This window comes from Giraffa tippelskirchi, chromosome 5 (genome assembly GCF_054371585.1).
Source record: "Giraffa tippelskirchi isolate mGirTip1 chromosome 5, T2T-mGirTip1v1.2.pri, whole genome shotgun sequence".
NCBI classification, from domain to species: Eukaryota; Metazoa; Chordata; class Mammalia; order Artiodactyla; family Giraffidae; genus Giraffa; species Giraffa tippelskirchi.
In genome coordinates this window covers 36148367-36163561 of record NC_137279.1, presented here as the reverse complement: position 1 = coordinate 36163561, position 15195 = coordinate 36148367, and the positions used below count along the sequence as shown (strand labels likewise).

The following is a 15195-nucleotide window of genomic DNA, read 5'->3' as shown; positions in this document are numbered from 1 at the left end:
AGCATGATAAGCAGAGGATCGTTAAGATAACATTTATCCTCTATCCTTTAACTGATACAGCCTCTTCCCTCTGTTTCAGGAGAGGGATCTCTTTTGTGTTTTTTCAAAAGGATTTCCAAGACAACTATAAACAGTGATTACATTTGCCACTGAGTCTAACATAGCTAAAAGTAAGCTGATGCTGATTATTTTGACTGGAGCCAAAAGTCCTTAACTGGGGGTGATTCTGCCCCCATGGGATATCTGACAATGTCTACTGTCACAACTGGAGGGGAGGGGCTACTGGCACTTTATGGGTAGAGGCCAAGGATGCAGTTAAATACCTATAACATGTAGGACAGCCCCCAACCACAGGGAATCATCTGCCCCCAAACAGTGCAGAGGCTGAGAAACCCTGGTTTACGGAAATATTCTGTCCCGTAAGCCCCTGAGATGTGGATATAAGTCTCTGGCCCCATTGTGCACAATATGCTTCTGACTCCCTTTGCTTGTTTGCTGATAAAACCCAGTATGTAAGTTGCCTTCTCTCCTAACAAAGTGCCAGTCTCCATGCTCCTGCTAACAAGAAGTTAAATTATTCAGTCAGTAAGTATTGTTTACTGTTACAAAATGTGGAAATAAAAGATGTCCTATGGAAGCTGACAGTCCTGAGTTCAAACCCCACCCTACTGCTTCCTTGGTCATATTATTTAATTTCTCTGAGCCTAGATTTTCTCATTTGAATAAGAATATGGTATGTTCTACAAGGAAATAAATGAGAAAACATTTTTTTAAAAAGTAAATTATAATACTAGGTAGTTCTCTGTCAAACATCTGATTCAAAGAATAAACACCCCTAAAATCCAGTTCAAAACTAGAATGTGACGTTTTGTGAATCTGAAGACAGACTCAAAATTACACTTTTTAATTTTGCAAAATTGTCATATTTAAAAATATATAAAGCTGGACTTACTCTCCTGTAGGCTCCAGTTCACTGATCTCAAACCAAACCAGAAGATCATACTTGCTCATGCTCTGGCCAAGGCTGGTTTTGCTCATGGTATTTAACTTGGTGGCTGGAACTTTTAAAAGTTTTTGGAAAATGTTAGCATGTGGTCCAAGTCTACTCAGCAAAGGTACAAGGTTCTCTAATGTCCGTCTTCAAGGACACACTTGGCAAAGGCAGCAAGAATCAGGGGACAGATTTCAGTGCAGGAGACCCAGAGACACCACCAACTCTGTGTGCACCTCTAACTTCAGGGAACAAGGAAAACCGAGGGTCAGCATCTTTCTCCCTCTCAACAAAATATCCAATGATGTGAACACAGGTTTCGCGCAACATAAATGTGCTCACGAAACCATTAAAAAAACCTCCCTGAGGCTCTCACACTTGCAGCATGCAGAGCACATAACAACGTGGGAGAGATAATGTGGGGAGGGTCTCGCTGTGTGTGCTGTGTGTGGAGAGCACCCTAACCCAGTGGTTCCTGAACATCCTGCACATGAGCATCACCTGGGGATCTCAAAGACAGACCAGGCCATCCCGCAGGCCAATTAAAGAACAATCTCCAGGGATGGGGCTCAGTCCTCTGAGAGGTTTGAAGCCCCCCAGGTGATTCCAGTGTATGGACAAGTCTGGGAACCACGGGTCTAACCTGTAGACACAGGATTCTGTAAATGATCTGTTACCCAGTTTCTTCAGATGTAAATTCCAAGTCTTTATCTGTACTGATGAAATACATTAACCAAAACCCTAGTACTTCCAAGAATGTCAGATTCTACAAGGTGGGCATTTTGAAACACTACATAGAAATCCTGAAATCTTGGTGATTCGAAGAGGGTTCTCTGCTTCAAATCCGGGAGCAGTGGTGTGCGAGTCCAGGGACCTGGGTTCTAATTATCACTCGACCACTAACTAGCTTTGAAATTTTGGTTGAGTCACTTAACACCTGGGAGTCTGTCTCTTCACCTCTAAGATGAAGATCATAATATTAGCTTACTATCTGAAAAGATATTGTGAGAAACCATTGATGCAATGAATCTAAAGGGGCTTTATGACTCTTGCAGCACTATGCATGGCCTGTCGACATTATTCACCCTAGCTGAATTCCAGGTGATCTGGTGATGATGCTACTCAAGAAGGTAACAGGGGGTTACTGGTGTGCATCTAAGGGTCAGAAAGCAAAACCAGAAGCATTTTTTTTTTTAAAAGCCATCTACTATTAAAAAAACCTTCATATTAATAATACCACTGCCAAGAATCCAAACCAACATACCTAAGGAGCACCCCCACCCCATGATGTGAAAAGGGCATAAATAGACAAGGTGCCTCCTAAAAATCTCTCTGAAGGAAATGTGACATGATTTTGACAATGTGGTGAATTCTACACTCAGGTCAAGTAGCAAACAGAAACATCTGTGGTTCCTACACAGAGAGCCAGGCTTTGGGACTGGCTGAGGATGGTTCTACATCTATGGCAGAACTAATTTAGCTACTAACCATCTCGTTTAGGTACCCTCTCGGGCTGGCAGCTGGGAACTGGCAGAAAGAGAAAAGGTGGTGATGGGTCAGTCCCATCCTGGAAGGTGGCAATGGTGGAGGAGGCAAGCACGCTGGCATGCTCAGAAAATGTGTCCAACACATGCACATTCACATAGTCAGATACGAGAAATCGGATCAGCTCAATCTTTCTCTCATGGTCTGAAGACAAGATGGAGGTAAGGCGCACAGAGGTGGAGAATGAGCATGGGGTTGGGAGGAATGTGGCAAGTGGGCAATGAGGAAAAAGGATGAAAATAAACAAAGAAAAGTCAAAACAAGATACATGAACATGCAGAACAAATGTAACATGCAAAAAAATGCCCACCATTTAAGTTAAAGGGGTTACACACAGAGCAGAGAGACTGAGGAGCAGGGAGTTTATCAAAATCTGCAACAAGAAGACCAGAGTGTTGGAGTGGATAGAGCCCTAGAGTTTCTCACCAACAATTCTAGGTCCTGCTAGATACTGGAACACACGGGATGCACAAAAGTTGAGCAGGAATTTGAATATGACTTTTTACCTGCAAAGTCACACAGAATAAGAGCTGTACAGCATATCAAGAACCCAGCCGGCACTCACCTGGCTTGGATAGCGGCATGGGTGGAGGGAAGAATCGTCGAGATGGCTGGGGCGGACTGCAAAGGAAGATGAAAATTCTTCAAGACTAAAAAGACCCCCGTGCTAATTTTAATGGCATGTTTAAATCCCCTTTAGAAGCAGATCATCTGTACTTTCAACACTGGCACATTGTCAGATATCAGATATATTCCCACACAGTAAAACTGAGGCTAAGACATTCTAATAGAAGTCCCCTTGTAAGTCTTACCTAATGAATAAGAAAAATTTTCTGTTAACACTGACACTCTGCCATCATCCCAGAGTCCTCATCATGGTCTCCTCCCTCATTCTGGTGTCTCCACTCAGACACACGTTTCACAGTGACTCTATGCTCCATGCAGTTGTAGATGGGTAGGAATAATTATACACAATTTCCACGTTGTATCTCGATTACCTCAACTTTATCTTATTCAAAGGTCTCTTCCTACAAGAAAATGGTACTCAAGGCCCCCTGGGCAAAACTCAATTTGCTCCTCCTACAATTAGTGACTGGGTGGCTTAGAAGAAAGATGGTGACATTTCTAAAAAGGAAACGTAGGACAATATATAAAACTGTCACTTACCTATCTTAACCCCTCAAAAGATTTCTTCCTTTCCAGCAAGTAACAATAACAACAACAATATCAACAATAAAAATCTTTGCTCATTTGGCCCAAACCTGTGAAGCTCCTGTCCTTGCAGGTGAAGTGGGTGCTGCTGATAATGCCCAAAGACTTCAAACACAATCGGCTTGGTTTTGATATAGTCCACGAATGATTCCGTAACCTCCACTGCAATCTAATAAGGAGTAGAGCCAAGCTCGATTAGGAAAAGATTTTTTTATAGGAAAATGCACATGTGTGCAGCAAACAGCACTTAGGCACTTTTGAGTACCCAGTATGTGCTGGGTATTTTACTCTGTAGGCCTCTCACACCAGAAGAGACGGGCTCTTCTCTGGTTTTCCTTCTACAGCAACTTGACCAAGATCCGGGCATTCAAGACCCTCCACTACCTACCCTAACTGACCTCCAGCCCCTCTGCATCCTTCAGTCAGTATGAGGACTCCATCGGCTGCTCCTTTCGCCTGTTCTCTCCTCCACTTTGAGGGTAGGCCCAGACGGCAGCCCTGCCCAGCAGGCATTCCCACTTCTGTCCCTCTGTTATCCCTGTACTTCAAGGCACAGATCAAACAGCAACAACAACATGAAAACTGGGACTGCTGACTATGTGCCAGGTACCAGGCCAAGAGTGACCCACCTTTTCTTATTTACACTGCAGCCTTCAGGAAGTTCCTCAACCTTCTTTTTCCATCCAATCATCCACCCTCAACCAAGAATGTAACATAAAATTCTCTTTCCATTAGTAGAAATACTTCTCCCTACTCCCATTCCCACTGCCTTTCAAGAATACCTTTCGAATATCTCCATAAGTTGTACTACTATTTTTATAAATTGCACATAAAATAAATATGCATTTTATTTCTCCTATCGTAATTCTAAAGTCTTCAGAGGCATAATCCCCTGTGATTCATCTAAGTGTCCCCCTCATCCCCACACAGTGGCATCAGGCACGGTCCTTGTACACAGGAGACAATCAATATTGATCATATACAGGCATGTTCATGTTTATACAATTAAACATAAAAAAGAAAACTGTGTTTTGTGTTTGCTCGTTCCATTTTTGGAGTTGTCCTTTCTTCTTTATTTGTTTTTTTTTGGGCCAAGTTGCACGGCATGTGGGATCTTAGTTCCTGGACCAGGGATCACTTCCCCTGCGGTGGAAGTGGAGTCTTAACCACTAGACCACAAGGGAGTCCCCCTTTTGTATTTTAGAGAGTGGACTATGGTTAGCAAGAGAATGAGACTGTTTCCTGTACAGGTGTGAAGATCCTGGATGCTAGAGTCACATTTCCCTGGGTTCAATCCCACCTGTCTCCTCCTAGCTTTGTAACCTTGGTGAGTGACTTCAACTGCTCTGTGCCTCAGTTATCTCAACTATAACATGGGGATTATGACAGTATGTGGCATAAAAGAAAGGATTAAATCAATTAAGACAGAAAAAGCACCTCTAACAATGACTGACACAACATAAGCTCTCAGTGAATATTAGCTCTTGTGATGAGAATGACGACTTTTGAACGGGGTTAAGTAAATCTTTCTAGAAGAGATGGAGGGTCTGTTCTCTTACTTCCCTTATGGGAGAGTTGTAAGGGGCATTAAAGGATTAATCATCGAATCAGCTGAAAGGAAAAAGATTCTGAAGCTTAGTTTAGCTACAAAAGAATTTCATAGTTTCTACATTATTTGCAACCGAACAATGTTATGTCTCTTACGCTTTAAAGAACATATTAACTTTAACAAAACTCGTATTAAACATGCTTATTTTTCTAGGACGGAAACACTAAAAACAATTCACAATTTGATGACAAAGAATTTACTGGCAGACCAACCCCCAATGCTACGCACAGGCCCACTGTCATTCAGAGAAGATGCTGACTTCTCTGTCCACTGAGGATGAACTCAGGGCCCTGGCCGCTCCCTCCACTGTCCACTCTACCCACAGAGCTCCCCCTGCATAGCAGCTCAGATTACCATCCTTCTTCGGCTGAGAAAGCCAAAGGAAGCCCGTACATGACGCCTGCTTCGCACCAGCTGCTCCAGGGTACCACCAACCTGTAATACACCTGGCAAAAAATGTCCACGTGACTTACATTCTGCACATGGTAAAAGCCCAGAGGACTTCCTCTGCCATTGTTCTTGAGGGGTTCAGTGGAGAATGCTTCATCATGCCGATGTAAAAAGCTTAAGAGAGAGAAAAAGATAAAAACCCATGTTAATTTCACATTAAATGGCTTCATCAGGATTATCTTGGATCCCATGGAAAGAAGCATCTTAAGCCGAGTTTTTAACTGAGACAAGTTATCTGCATTTCCCTGTAGAGAACATGTTCCATATCACACAGATAGCATTTTAGATTTTATTTCAAAACTGACTGAAAAATCAACTAACCCTACCACTTAGCTGGGGCTTCCCTGGTGGCTCAGCAGTAAAGAATCTGCCTGAAATGCAGGAAATGCAGGAGACATGGGTTTGATCCCTGCATAGGGAAGATCCTCTGGGTAGGGTAGAAGGGAATGGCTACCCACTTCAGTATTCTTGCCTGGAGGGCATGGGACAGAGAAGGAGCCTGGAAACCTACAGTCCATGGGGTCTCAAAGAGTCAGACATGACTGAAGCAACTGAGTACACACCACTTAGCTATGAAAACGTATGAAGAGTGAATTCAGTGAACTCTCATTCCCATGTAGAAGTTTTTTACTGAAAATAAAAACTGTGAAATCATTTTGTATAGAAAAGATTTGGCAGATTGATGCTTCTATAAGGTACTAAAGCCTGTGGATGGCACATCTGCTGGGAGCCTTCTCTAAGACCAGCAAGGAGTAGGTTCAAATGTCACCTCTTCCAGGGAGACTTCCCTGACTCACTCAAACAGTTCTACGTTTCCATAGCAACAGGGACCCATTTTTCTTCAATAGCAATGATACTATTATTTGTAATAATGTATTTATTTGCCTGTTTCCCCAAAAGAGAGTGTGTGTCTCCCACAGGGAGGCACATTTACTCCTGAAATGTTTGCTGAGTCACTGGGCTATGTTTACTTATTCTCTTAAACAATGAGATTTTATTGTTCTGTCTCCCTAATATTAGTCTGAAATAAAAAGAAGTGGAGAATTACAGAATACACAATTCAAAGATGTACTGCTAGACAGAAATATCCACTAGAAAGATACCCTACACTCCTGCAAGAAAAAAGGGAAAAAGAGGGGGCAGAGAGACCAGGTCTTCCATGAACTCCTGGTCTTCCATATTACAGCTGACCCTTGAACACCATTGGTGTTCTGGGTCTGGACTGCATGGGTCCACTTATATATAGATTTTTTTCAATAGTAAATTCTATGGTTTTGCATGATCCACAGTTGGTTGAATCTTTAGATGTGGAACTGCGGATACAGAGGAACCCTGGATATACACTTGGGTTTCGGACTTTGTGAAGGAGGGTCAGTGCCCCTAACTCCTGAGTTGTTCAAGGGTCAACCATAATTCTCTTCAGCCTGAAGACTGTGCTGGACTTTTGCCAGGTGATCAAATCACGTAGCACCGTGACACTGCATCTTTCCACACTATGCGTACTCTTGCCTATTTTCTTTCTTCTCATTTCTCCTTACCTCTCTCCCTCTCTCTTACTTTTTACTCCTTTCTTTTTCTTCCAATTTCTTTCTTTCCAGACCACATAGTGCACCTGCCAGAGGCCGCATAAGCATCAGCTGGTCTCTGCCTTACACTCCTCCAAGGCTCTCCTTGGAGTAGATACCAATATCCTGGGGTTCCACACAAGTAACACATGAGTCCACTGACTGTGCTCTACAGCTGTGTCTTCCCAATGCAGGTCAGATGAGAGTTTATAAAAACCCCAGAAAAATCTGAGTCTTCTTTCAAGATGAGTCAACATACCCTTTCCTCTAGTGCTTACACCAGGTGGAAATGCTACTCTCTTTTCAGGAGACTTTGGGACAGAAGTTAATAGACCATTCTTGCCATTTCAGATGTCAGCTGACCAAGCAGGTCTTTTCTGTAAAATACATCAGCTACTAATGGAGACTGTTAGTGAAAACACATTAAATGGGTAAAATCTACACTGGATGGATAATATTTCATCAATTGTTAAGTTTCAGCAAATGACATTAGCAGCTTACTCCGTAATAACCACATTTAATTGAGGACTTGGCTGACAACTACATAGAAAGCGAAGCTGCATGAGGCCTCCAGAAAGGATAAGGCAGCCTTTTGGTGGCACCAGCAGCAAACCATGGGCTTTAGGAATGGGGCAGTTCAGACTTCCTTCTCTTATACTGTGGCCCTTTCCAAGTACTCAAAAGACATATTGATGTTGGGAGCATTAAAACTTAAGATTCTCCAAAAAAATGTTTTTGGAAGTCTTAAGACAAAAGTAAGTAGAGCACAGAGCTCCAGAGGGTTACAGGATAGAAAATGCTTATTAAACAGATGAGAAATGAAACCTGTCACATCTTCTCTACTTACTTACTAGCTTTCTTTCAATGGATATAGAATTTTGCTGTTCTTTAAATGACATATATTTTGCCTTTCCCAAGCATTAAACAGGCAAAATTGGCAGTTGGATAATTCATTGATTTCAGACTTGTTTATTAACAAGACATTTTGGCATGAAGAATATTAAAAAGGCTGATGAGTAAGCTTAACTGGATCTGACCCTGTACTCCTGGCAGAGGGGGACAGTCCACAACTGAACCTCTAGCAGGATGTGTGGCCGCACTCCTTCCCACTATGAACTCTGTTTTATTCCATTGCCCGTTTCCACTTCTTACTCCCATCCAGAGTAAAGAAAGCATTTTATTTCAGGGTCTGGGAGTCATTTCTCTCTCGAGAGTGAACAATCTGGAAAGTTTAAGAGCACTCTACAGTGCACAAAAGTCATCACCCAGGTTAACGGCTGGGGAGGCGGAGCAAAGTGGGGCTTACTTGAACTGACAGAAGATGTCTGCATACTCTGGGAGGATTCCACTGGCCTGCAGCACTGTGACCCGGAAAGTGAATGCATTGCCCAGCTTCAGGTGGTTGCCGATCTCTTCAGAAAATCCCTCCATCATCATCTTACCATCCAGCAAAGTGCTTGACTTCAGGTCTAAAGCGGGTCAAATGAACACAGGTACAGTTCAAGTAATGACAAAGCACCTTTCAGAGAGACGAGCGTATCCTTCCATCACTAGTTGATAAAAGTGGTGATCGTCCTTGACAATGATCAGTGTTTTCCCCTCTTTGAAAGCACCCCCAGTCACAGCACTCTGATTACACACCCAGGTCATTCATTCGGTTGACTTCTTCTGGAGGAGTGATGACCTCAGAACTCTGACCCTGTCCTTCCACAATCCTCAGCTCCTCCAAGGACAGACCACAACGGGTCAGTGCAACCGAAGAAATGTCACTCTGAAAACAAGGCAGCGTAAGAAGATGATAAGTAGTATGACAACATATTTTTCCCACGTTTCTTTTACATCTGTTTATGTGCCCCACAAATAATCGTGACTGAAAAGTTACGTGGATTAAGGATTGCCTGAGAAAAGGTGATACCACATAGTGTAAATGCTGGGCCTTCACCCTCACCTTGGGAACTGTCAGACATGTCCTATGACCTACACTTTTTAGTTCTAGGGTGAACTTCTCTCCAGTGCTGAACATCCGTCCTCCTAATAAATCTGTCTACTTTCTTCTTCCACAAGGTTTTTCTCTTCCTGGAAGATTTCTCACCTGATTAAAGTACTCGTTATCAAAAGATATTTTAGCTGTTCCTGACTGTCGAATTCCAGAGCCATAATCAGGAGCTTCTTCATCCGCTAGGCAGGGAAAAAAAAAGCAAGGATGAGACGACATATGGGGCCGAGGGAAAATGACTCATTGGATTACAAAATAAACAGCAAAGTAATGGAAACTTAAGGTCCCAAAAATTTAATGTAAGAGGAGATACTAAAGAACAAGTCTTTTGCATGAAAAAGAATGAGACCAAAGCAGTAAGATCAAATAGGGTTTCCACCTCCACTCAGGGAAACATACCCCCCTCCTTACTCAAATGAAACTAGTTAATAAAGAATCAGTTTGCTTCTTGATACTGCTCAAATATACTTAGAAATACTGTTCCCTTTCCTTGGTGAGACTATATTCAATAATACTCAACAAATGTTTGAAAATACTAGACTGAACTTTTGGAGACCATCATAAAGTCAACATCGGTGACTGTCACACATTTCCATGGGGAAAAGCTGAAAGGTCATTAAATACAGCACAGCATTTGGAAATTAAAACAGAAAAGTTAACAGGGAATAGCCATGTTCTTTCCTCAGGAGGTAGGCTGGATCTTGTAAAAGTGTAAAGTATCAAAATCTTGATCCACACATTACAAAACTGCAGCCAAAGCACAAACTGTCTAGCTGTACCCTGAGAGAAAAGTAGGCAAGAAAACGTCTGAAAATCTTGTTACTTCTAAAGCAGTTAAAATCCATTATTTAAAATGCAAATGACTTTTATAAAGTTAATCCAAGAGTTGTTCCTCATGGTAAAGGAAATCCCTTCACCCCATTATTCAAAAATAGCAATAGGATCTACTACAAACCAAACAGGATCTACCTGTGAAATTTGGGAAGAAAAGCTAGAAAGGAAGCAGTAAAGGCTCTCTTTGAGACAGTCAGATGCACCACAGTTTGTTCTGAAGTGTGTAACTGAAATGCGGCCCAAACGGAACCGGCCTCCTTTGTCTCAAGGCAAAGAACCCACAGCTTTCCTTTCAGAAGAGGGGCACCTACCTGCAATGGCCTGCACAGCCACACGCAGAAATCCACGCACCTCTCCCTTCTCACTGACAATGGCCACCCTGTGAATCAGGGGCACGGGGTACAGCAGGTTGCTCAGGTAAACAAAGGCCCTAGAGACAGAAACCAGGAGACAAGCATCTGAGCATCCCACAGACAGAGAGGCTGACTTTCAGATTTACCGAGAATATCTTCATGAAACTGTAAGCTGGCTTCTGGGCCCTGTCTTAAGGCTGCCACTCTGTTTTGTACTCTCAGACTGTCTCCAGATGCTTTTTCAGCACAAATAACGTATAAACAAATGCAAATGCTTGTGAAAGATCAACTTACACTTAATTACTCCCTATAAAAATTACTACAACAGGTAGAGGAGTAACAGTTGGAAGTAGACTTCTAAGATATGAATACTGCTAAGGGTAGGGAAAAGGGAGCCTATTAAGGAGTTTCAACCTTTTCATGTAACTATATAAAGAGGTTTGGTTTTGTTTTTCCCAATAGATAAAACAGAAATCAGGAGACAAAAAAAAAAAAAAGCCCAGAGAAATGTGACTGAAATACAGTTAATAACTCTAAAACAGATTTAAAGTCACAACACTGTGGGTCTTTATTTTTACTCTAAGAAATGACTATGATATTTAGGCAAGGTGACTGACACATATGGGCAGAAAGGCTATGAAGCCAGAAATATCTGTTAGTGAGCTTGTAGGAGACTCAAGATTGACATCAACAAAAATGCTAAGGAAGGAGACACTGATCCGCAAAGGGTGGCTTTTGTTTCTAGGGCCCAAAACCTTACTCAGAAATCAGATACACAAAGTAAGACCTAACATTTTCTACTTTAGATGAACTAGCAAAGTTGTATCATATTGGTTCTCTTTTTATCTTCTTTCATAATTTTGTAGCTTTTGATTTTTTTCTTTAAGCAATACAAACTGGTGATCACAAAGTTTCGGTGTTTATTCCAATTAGTGGATGGGAAACAGAACCTAGTTCCTACTGTTGCTCCTGTCTTCCCATTTGATATATGCTGATCCTTGGACATGAGACAAGACAAAAGGTAAACATTTACATCAAGAAATCAAATGTAACCCAATGTGACACATACAGGCATACCTCGTTTTATTGTGCTCCACTGTTTTGCACTTTGCAGATATTGCATTTTTTGTAAGTAGGTTTGTGGCAACCATGTCTCCAGCAAGGCACCATTTTCCCAACAACATCTGCTTATTCCATGATTCTCTGTCACATTTGGGTAATTCTCATAATATTTCAAAGTTTTTCACTATCGTATTTTTTATGGTGATCTGTGATCTTTGATGTTATTGCTGTAATTGTTTTGAGATGCCACAAACCACACCTATACAAGACAGTGAACTTACTCGGTAAATGTGTGTTCTGACTACTCCACCAACAGGTCATTCCCCTGTCTCTCTTCCTATACTTGAGCCCTCCCGCCCCATTCCTTGAGACACAACAATATTGAAATCAGGACAAGTAATAACCCTACAATGGCCTCTAAGTGTTTAAGTGAAAGGAAGAGTCTCATGTCTCTTACCCGAAATAAAAAGCTAGAAACAATTAAGCTTAGTGAGGAAGGCAATTAAAGCTAGGCTTTGTGTGTCAGTCAGCCAAGCGGTGAACGCAAAGGAAAAGTTCTTGAAGGAAATTAAAAGTGCTACTCCAGTGAATATACAGATGATATAAGAAAGTGAAAAGGCCTAATTGATGATATAAAGTTTGGGTGGTCTGGATACAAGATCAAACCAGCCACAACATTGCCGTAAGCCAAAGCCTAATTCAGAGCAAGGCCCTCTCCCTTTAATTCTATGAAGGCCAAGAGAAATGAGGAAGCTGCAGAAGAAAAGTATGGAGCTAGCAGAGATTGGTTCATGATGCTTAAGGAAAGATGTTGTCTCCATAACATAAAAGTGCAAAAGGAAGCAGAAGTACTAATGTAGGAGTTGCAGCAAATTATCCAGAAGATCCAGCTGAGATAATTAATGAAGGTAGCTAACACTAAATAACTACAGAGCTTCTTGATGAGGGTGAAAGAGGAGAGTGAAAAAAAGCTGGATTAAAACTCAACATTCAAAAAAACTAAGATCATGGCATCTGGTCCCATCACTTCATAGCAAATAGATGAGGAAAAAGTGGAAGCAGTGACAGAATTTATTTTCTTGGGCTCCAAAATCACTGTGGATGGTGACTGCAGCCTTAAAATTAAAAGACACCTGCTCCTGGGAAGGAAAGATATGACAAACCTAGACAGCATATTAAAAAGGAGAGACATCACTTTGCTGACAAAGGTCTGTATAGTCAAAGCTACGGTTTTTCCAGTAGTTATGTACAGTTGGATTATAAAGAAGGCTGAGCACCAAAAAATTGATGCTTTTGAACTGTGGTGCTGGAGAAGGCTCTTGAGAGTCCCTTGGACTGTAAGGAAATTGAACCAGTCAATCTTAAAGGAAATCAACCCTGAATACTCATTGGAAGGACAGGTGCTGAAGTTGAAGTTCCAATACTTTGGCCACCTGATGTGAAGGGCCAACTCATTGGAAAAGACCCTGATGCTAGCAAAGATTGAAGGCAAAAGGAGAAGTGGGGTGGCAGAGCATGAGATGGTTAGATAGCATGACTGACTCAGTGGACGTGAATTTGAGCAAACTCCAGGAGACAGTGAAGGACAGGGGAGCCTGGCATGCTGTAGTCCAGGGGGTTGCAAAGAGTTGGACATGATTTAGCAACTGAACAACAACAACAAAAACACTAAATAACAGATGTTCAATGCAGATGAAATAGGCTTCTATTGGAAGAAGATGACATCTAAGACTTTCAGAGCTAGAAGGAAGTCAATGCCTAGCTTCAAAGGACAGGCTGACTCTCGTTAGGGATTAATGCAACTGGTGACCTGAAGCTGAAGCCAATCCCTACTCACCATTCTGAAGATCCTAGGGCCCTTAAGAATTAAACTAAATGTAGTCTGCTTGTGTTCTATAAATGAAACAACAAAGTCTAGATGATCAGTACATCTTTTCACAACATGCTTTATGGAATATTTTAAGTCCCCTGTTGAGACCTATTGCTCAGGGGCAGGGGGGAAAGAGTCCTTTCAAAATATTACCGCTCACTGACAATGCACTGGTCACCCACGTGCCCTGATGGAGATGAAGGTTTTCATGCCTGTTAACACAACACACACTCTGCAGCCCATGGGTCAAGAAGTTATTTTGACTTCCAAGTCTTATTATTTAAAAAGTACATTTTGTAAGGATACAGCTGCCATAGACAGTGATCTCTTTGATGGATCTGAAAAGGAAACGTCATTGTAGATGCCATTAGGAACATCTGTGATTCGTGGGAAGAAGTCAAAGTATCAATATTAACATGAGTTTGGATGAAGTTGATTTCAACCCCCATGATTGACTTTGAGGGATTCAAGACTTCAATGGAGGAAGTTAAGTGCAGATGTGGTAGAAACAGCAAGAGAAAAGGGATTAGAAGAGGAGTCTAAAGATGTGACTAAACTACCGTCTTATAAAACTTTATGGGATGAAGGGTTGCTTCTTATGGAGGAGCAAAGAAAGTGGCTTCCTGAGATGGAAACTACTTCCAGGGAAGATGCTGGGAAGATTTTTGAAATGGTTAACAAAGGATTTAAAATACTACATAAACATACCTGATAAAGCAGTGGCAGGGTTTGAATGGACTGATTCCAATTTGGAAAGCTCCACAGTAAAAACAACACAGTGGGCAAAATGCTATCAAACAGCAGCCTCCACCAGCAGAGAGTCTATTTCACTGAAGGTTCAGATGACGGCTAGCATTTTTTTTTTTTTTTAGCAATAAAGTATTTTTAAATTAAGGTCATCATTGTTTGGTCAGTAAGTTGTGTTCGACTCTTTTGCAACCCCATGGACTGTAGCCCACCAGGTTTCTCTGTCCATGGGATTTCCCAGACAAGAACACTGGAGTGGTTTACCATTCCTTTTCCAGGGAATCTTGGATCAGGGATTGAACCTGCATCTCCTACACTGGTAGGTGGGTTCTACACTGCTAAGCCACCCGGGAAGCCCAAATTAAGATACGTATGTTGTTTTTTTAGACACAATGCTTTGCACACTTAATAGACCAAATGTAATGTAAACATAACTTTTACATGCACTGGGAAATCAAAAAAGGCATGCAACTGGCTACTGCAATATTTGCTTTCATTGTGGTAGTCTGGAAACAAACCAGCAATATCTCCGAGGTATGCTTGTATGCATGTCTGTACCTTTTCCTGCTCTGAATCTACTTTAAAACAAAGCAAAGGAAGATGGAGTAGATTCTTAGGATTTCAACTCAAAGAAATGAAAACAATTCTGAAAACAGACAAAATACACCACAGAAAAACAAATGTTAATAAAAGTAAAAGAGCATAAATGAAGTATGAATGAAAGTATACCCAAAAAAAAAAACCCAACTGCAAGTGAACATGGAATCAGATCAAACGACATCTGCTTCCCTTTCAGTCTGCTCCAAAGGTGGGGGAGGTCAATGCTAAAAAAGAGGGCTAAAAGCTGTGTGGTGCAAAAATCTTTAAATGAAAAGTCTGAAAAGGATTACAAACAAGACTCTCAAACATCAACTACCATGACAGAGTTTAAAGACTAAGAATTTGGCATAAGGTACTAAAT

The 15195-nt window shown here is 41.5% G+C and overlaps 1 protein-coding gene across 29 annotated transcripts in view; it reads right to left on the bottom strand.

The window, feature by feature from the left end:
• KIF1B (kinesin family member 1B) overlaps nucleotides 1-15195 on the bottom strand; it is a 169969-nt gene that overhangs the window by 40308 nt on the left and 114466 nt on the right. For 21 of the 29 annotated variants that reach the window (XM_081489383.1, XM_081489392.1, XM_081489388.1 and 18 more), the window contains 8 exons: nucleotides 10514-10632; nucleotides 9465-9550; nucleotides 9014-9143; nucleotides 8679-8841; nucleotides 5831-5921; nucleotides 3799-3917; nucleotides 3102-3157; nucleotides 953-1061 (listed from right to left, as the gene is read on the bottom strand). In XM_081489383.1, the coding sequence (XP_081345509.1) occupies nucleotides 953-1061; nucleotides 3102-3157; nucleotides 3799-3917; nucleotides 5831-5921; nucleotides 8679-8841; nucleotides 9014-9143; nucleotides 9465-9550; nucleotides 10514-10632 (873 nt within the window). Of the gene's footprint in view, nucleotides 1-952; nucleotides 1062-2479; nucleotides 2519-3101; nucleotides 3158-3798; nucleotides 3918-5830; nucleotides 5922-8678; nucleotides 8842-9013; nucleotides 9144-9464; nucleotides 9551-10513; nucleotides 10633-15195 lie in introns of all 29 variants that reach the window. The other 8 variants (XM_081489381.1, XM_081489389.1, XM_081489395.1 and 5 more) reach the window with 1 other exon arrangement.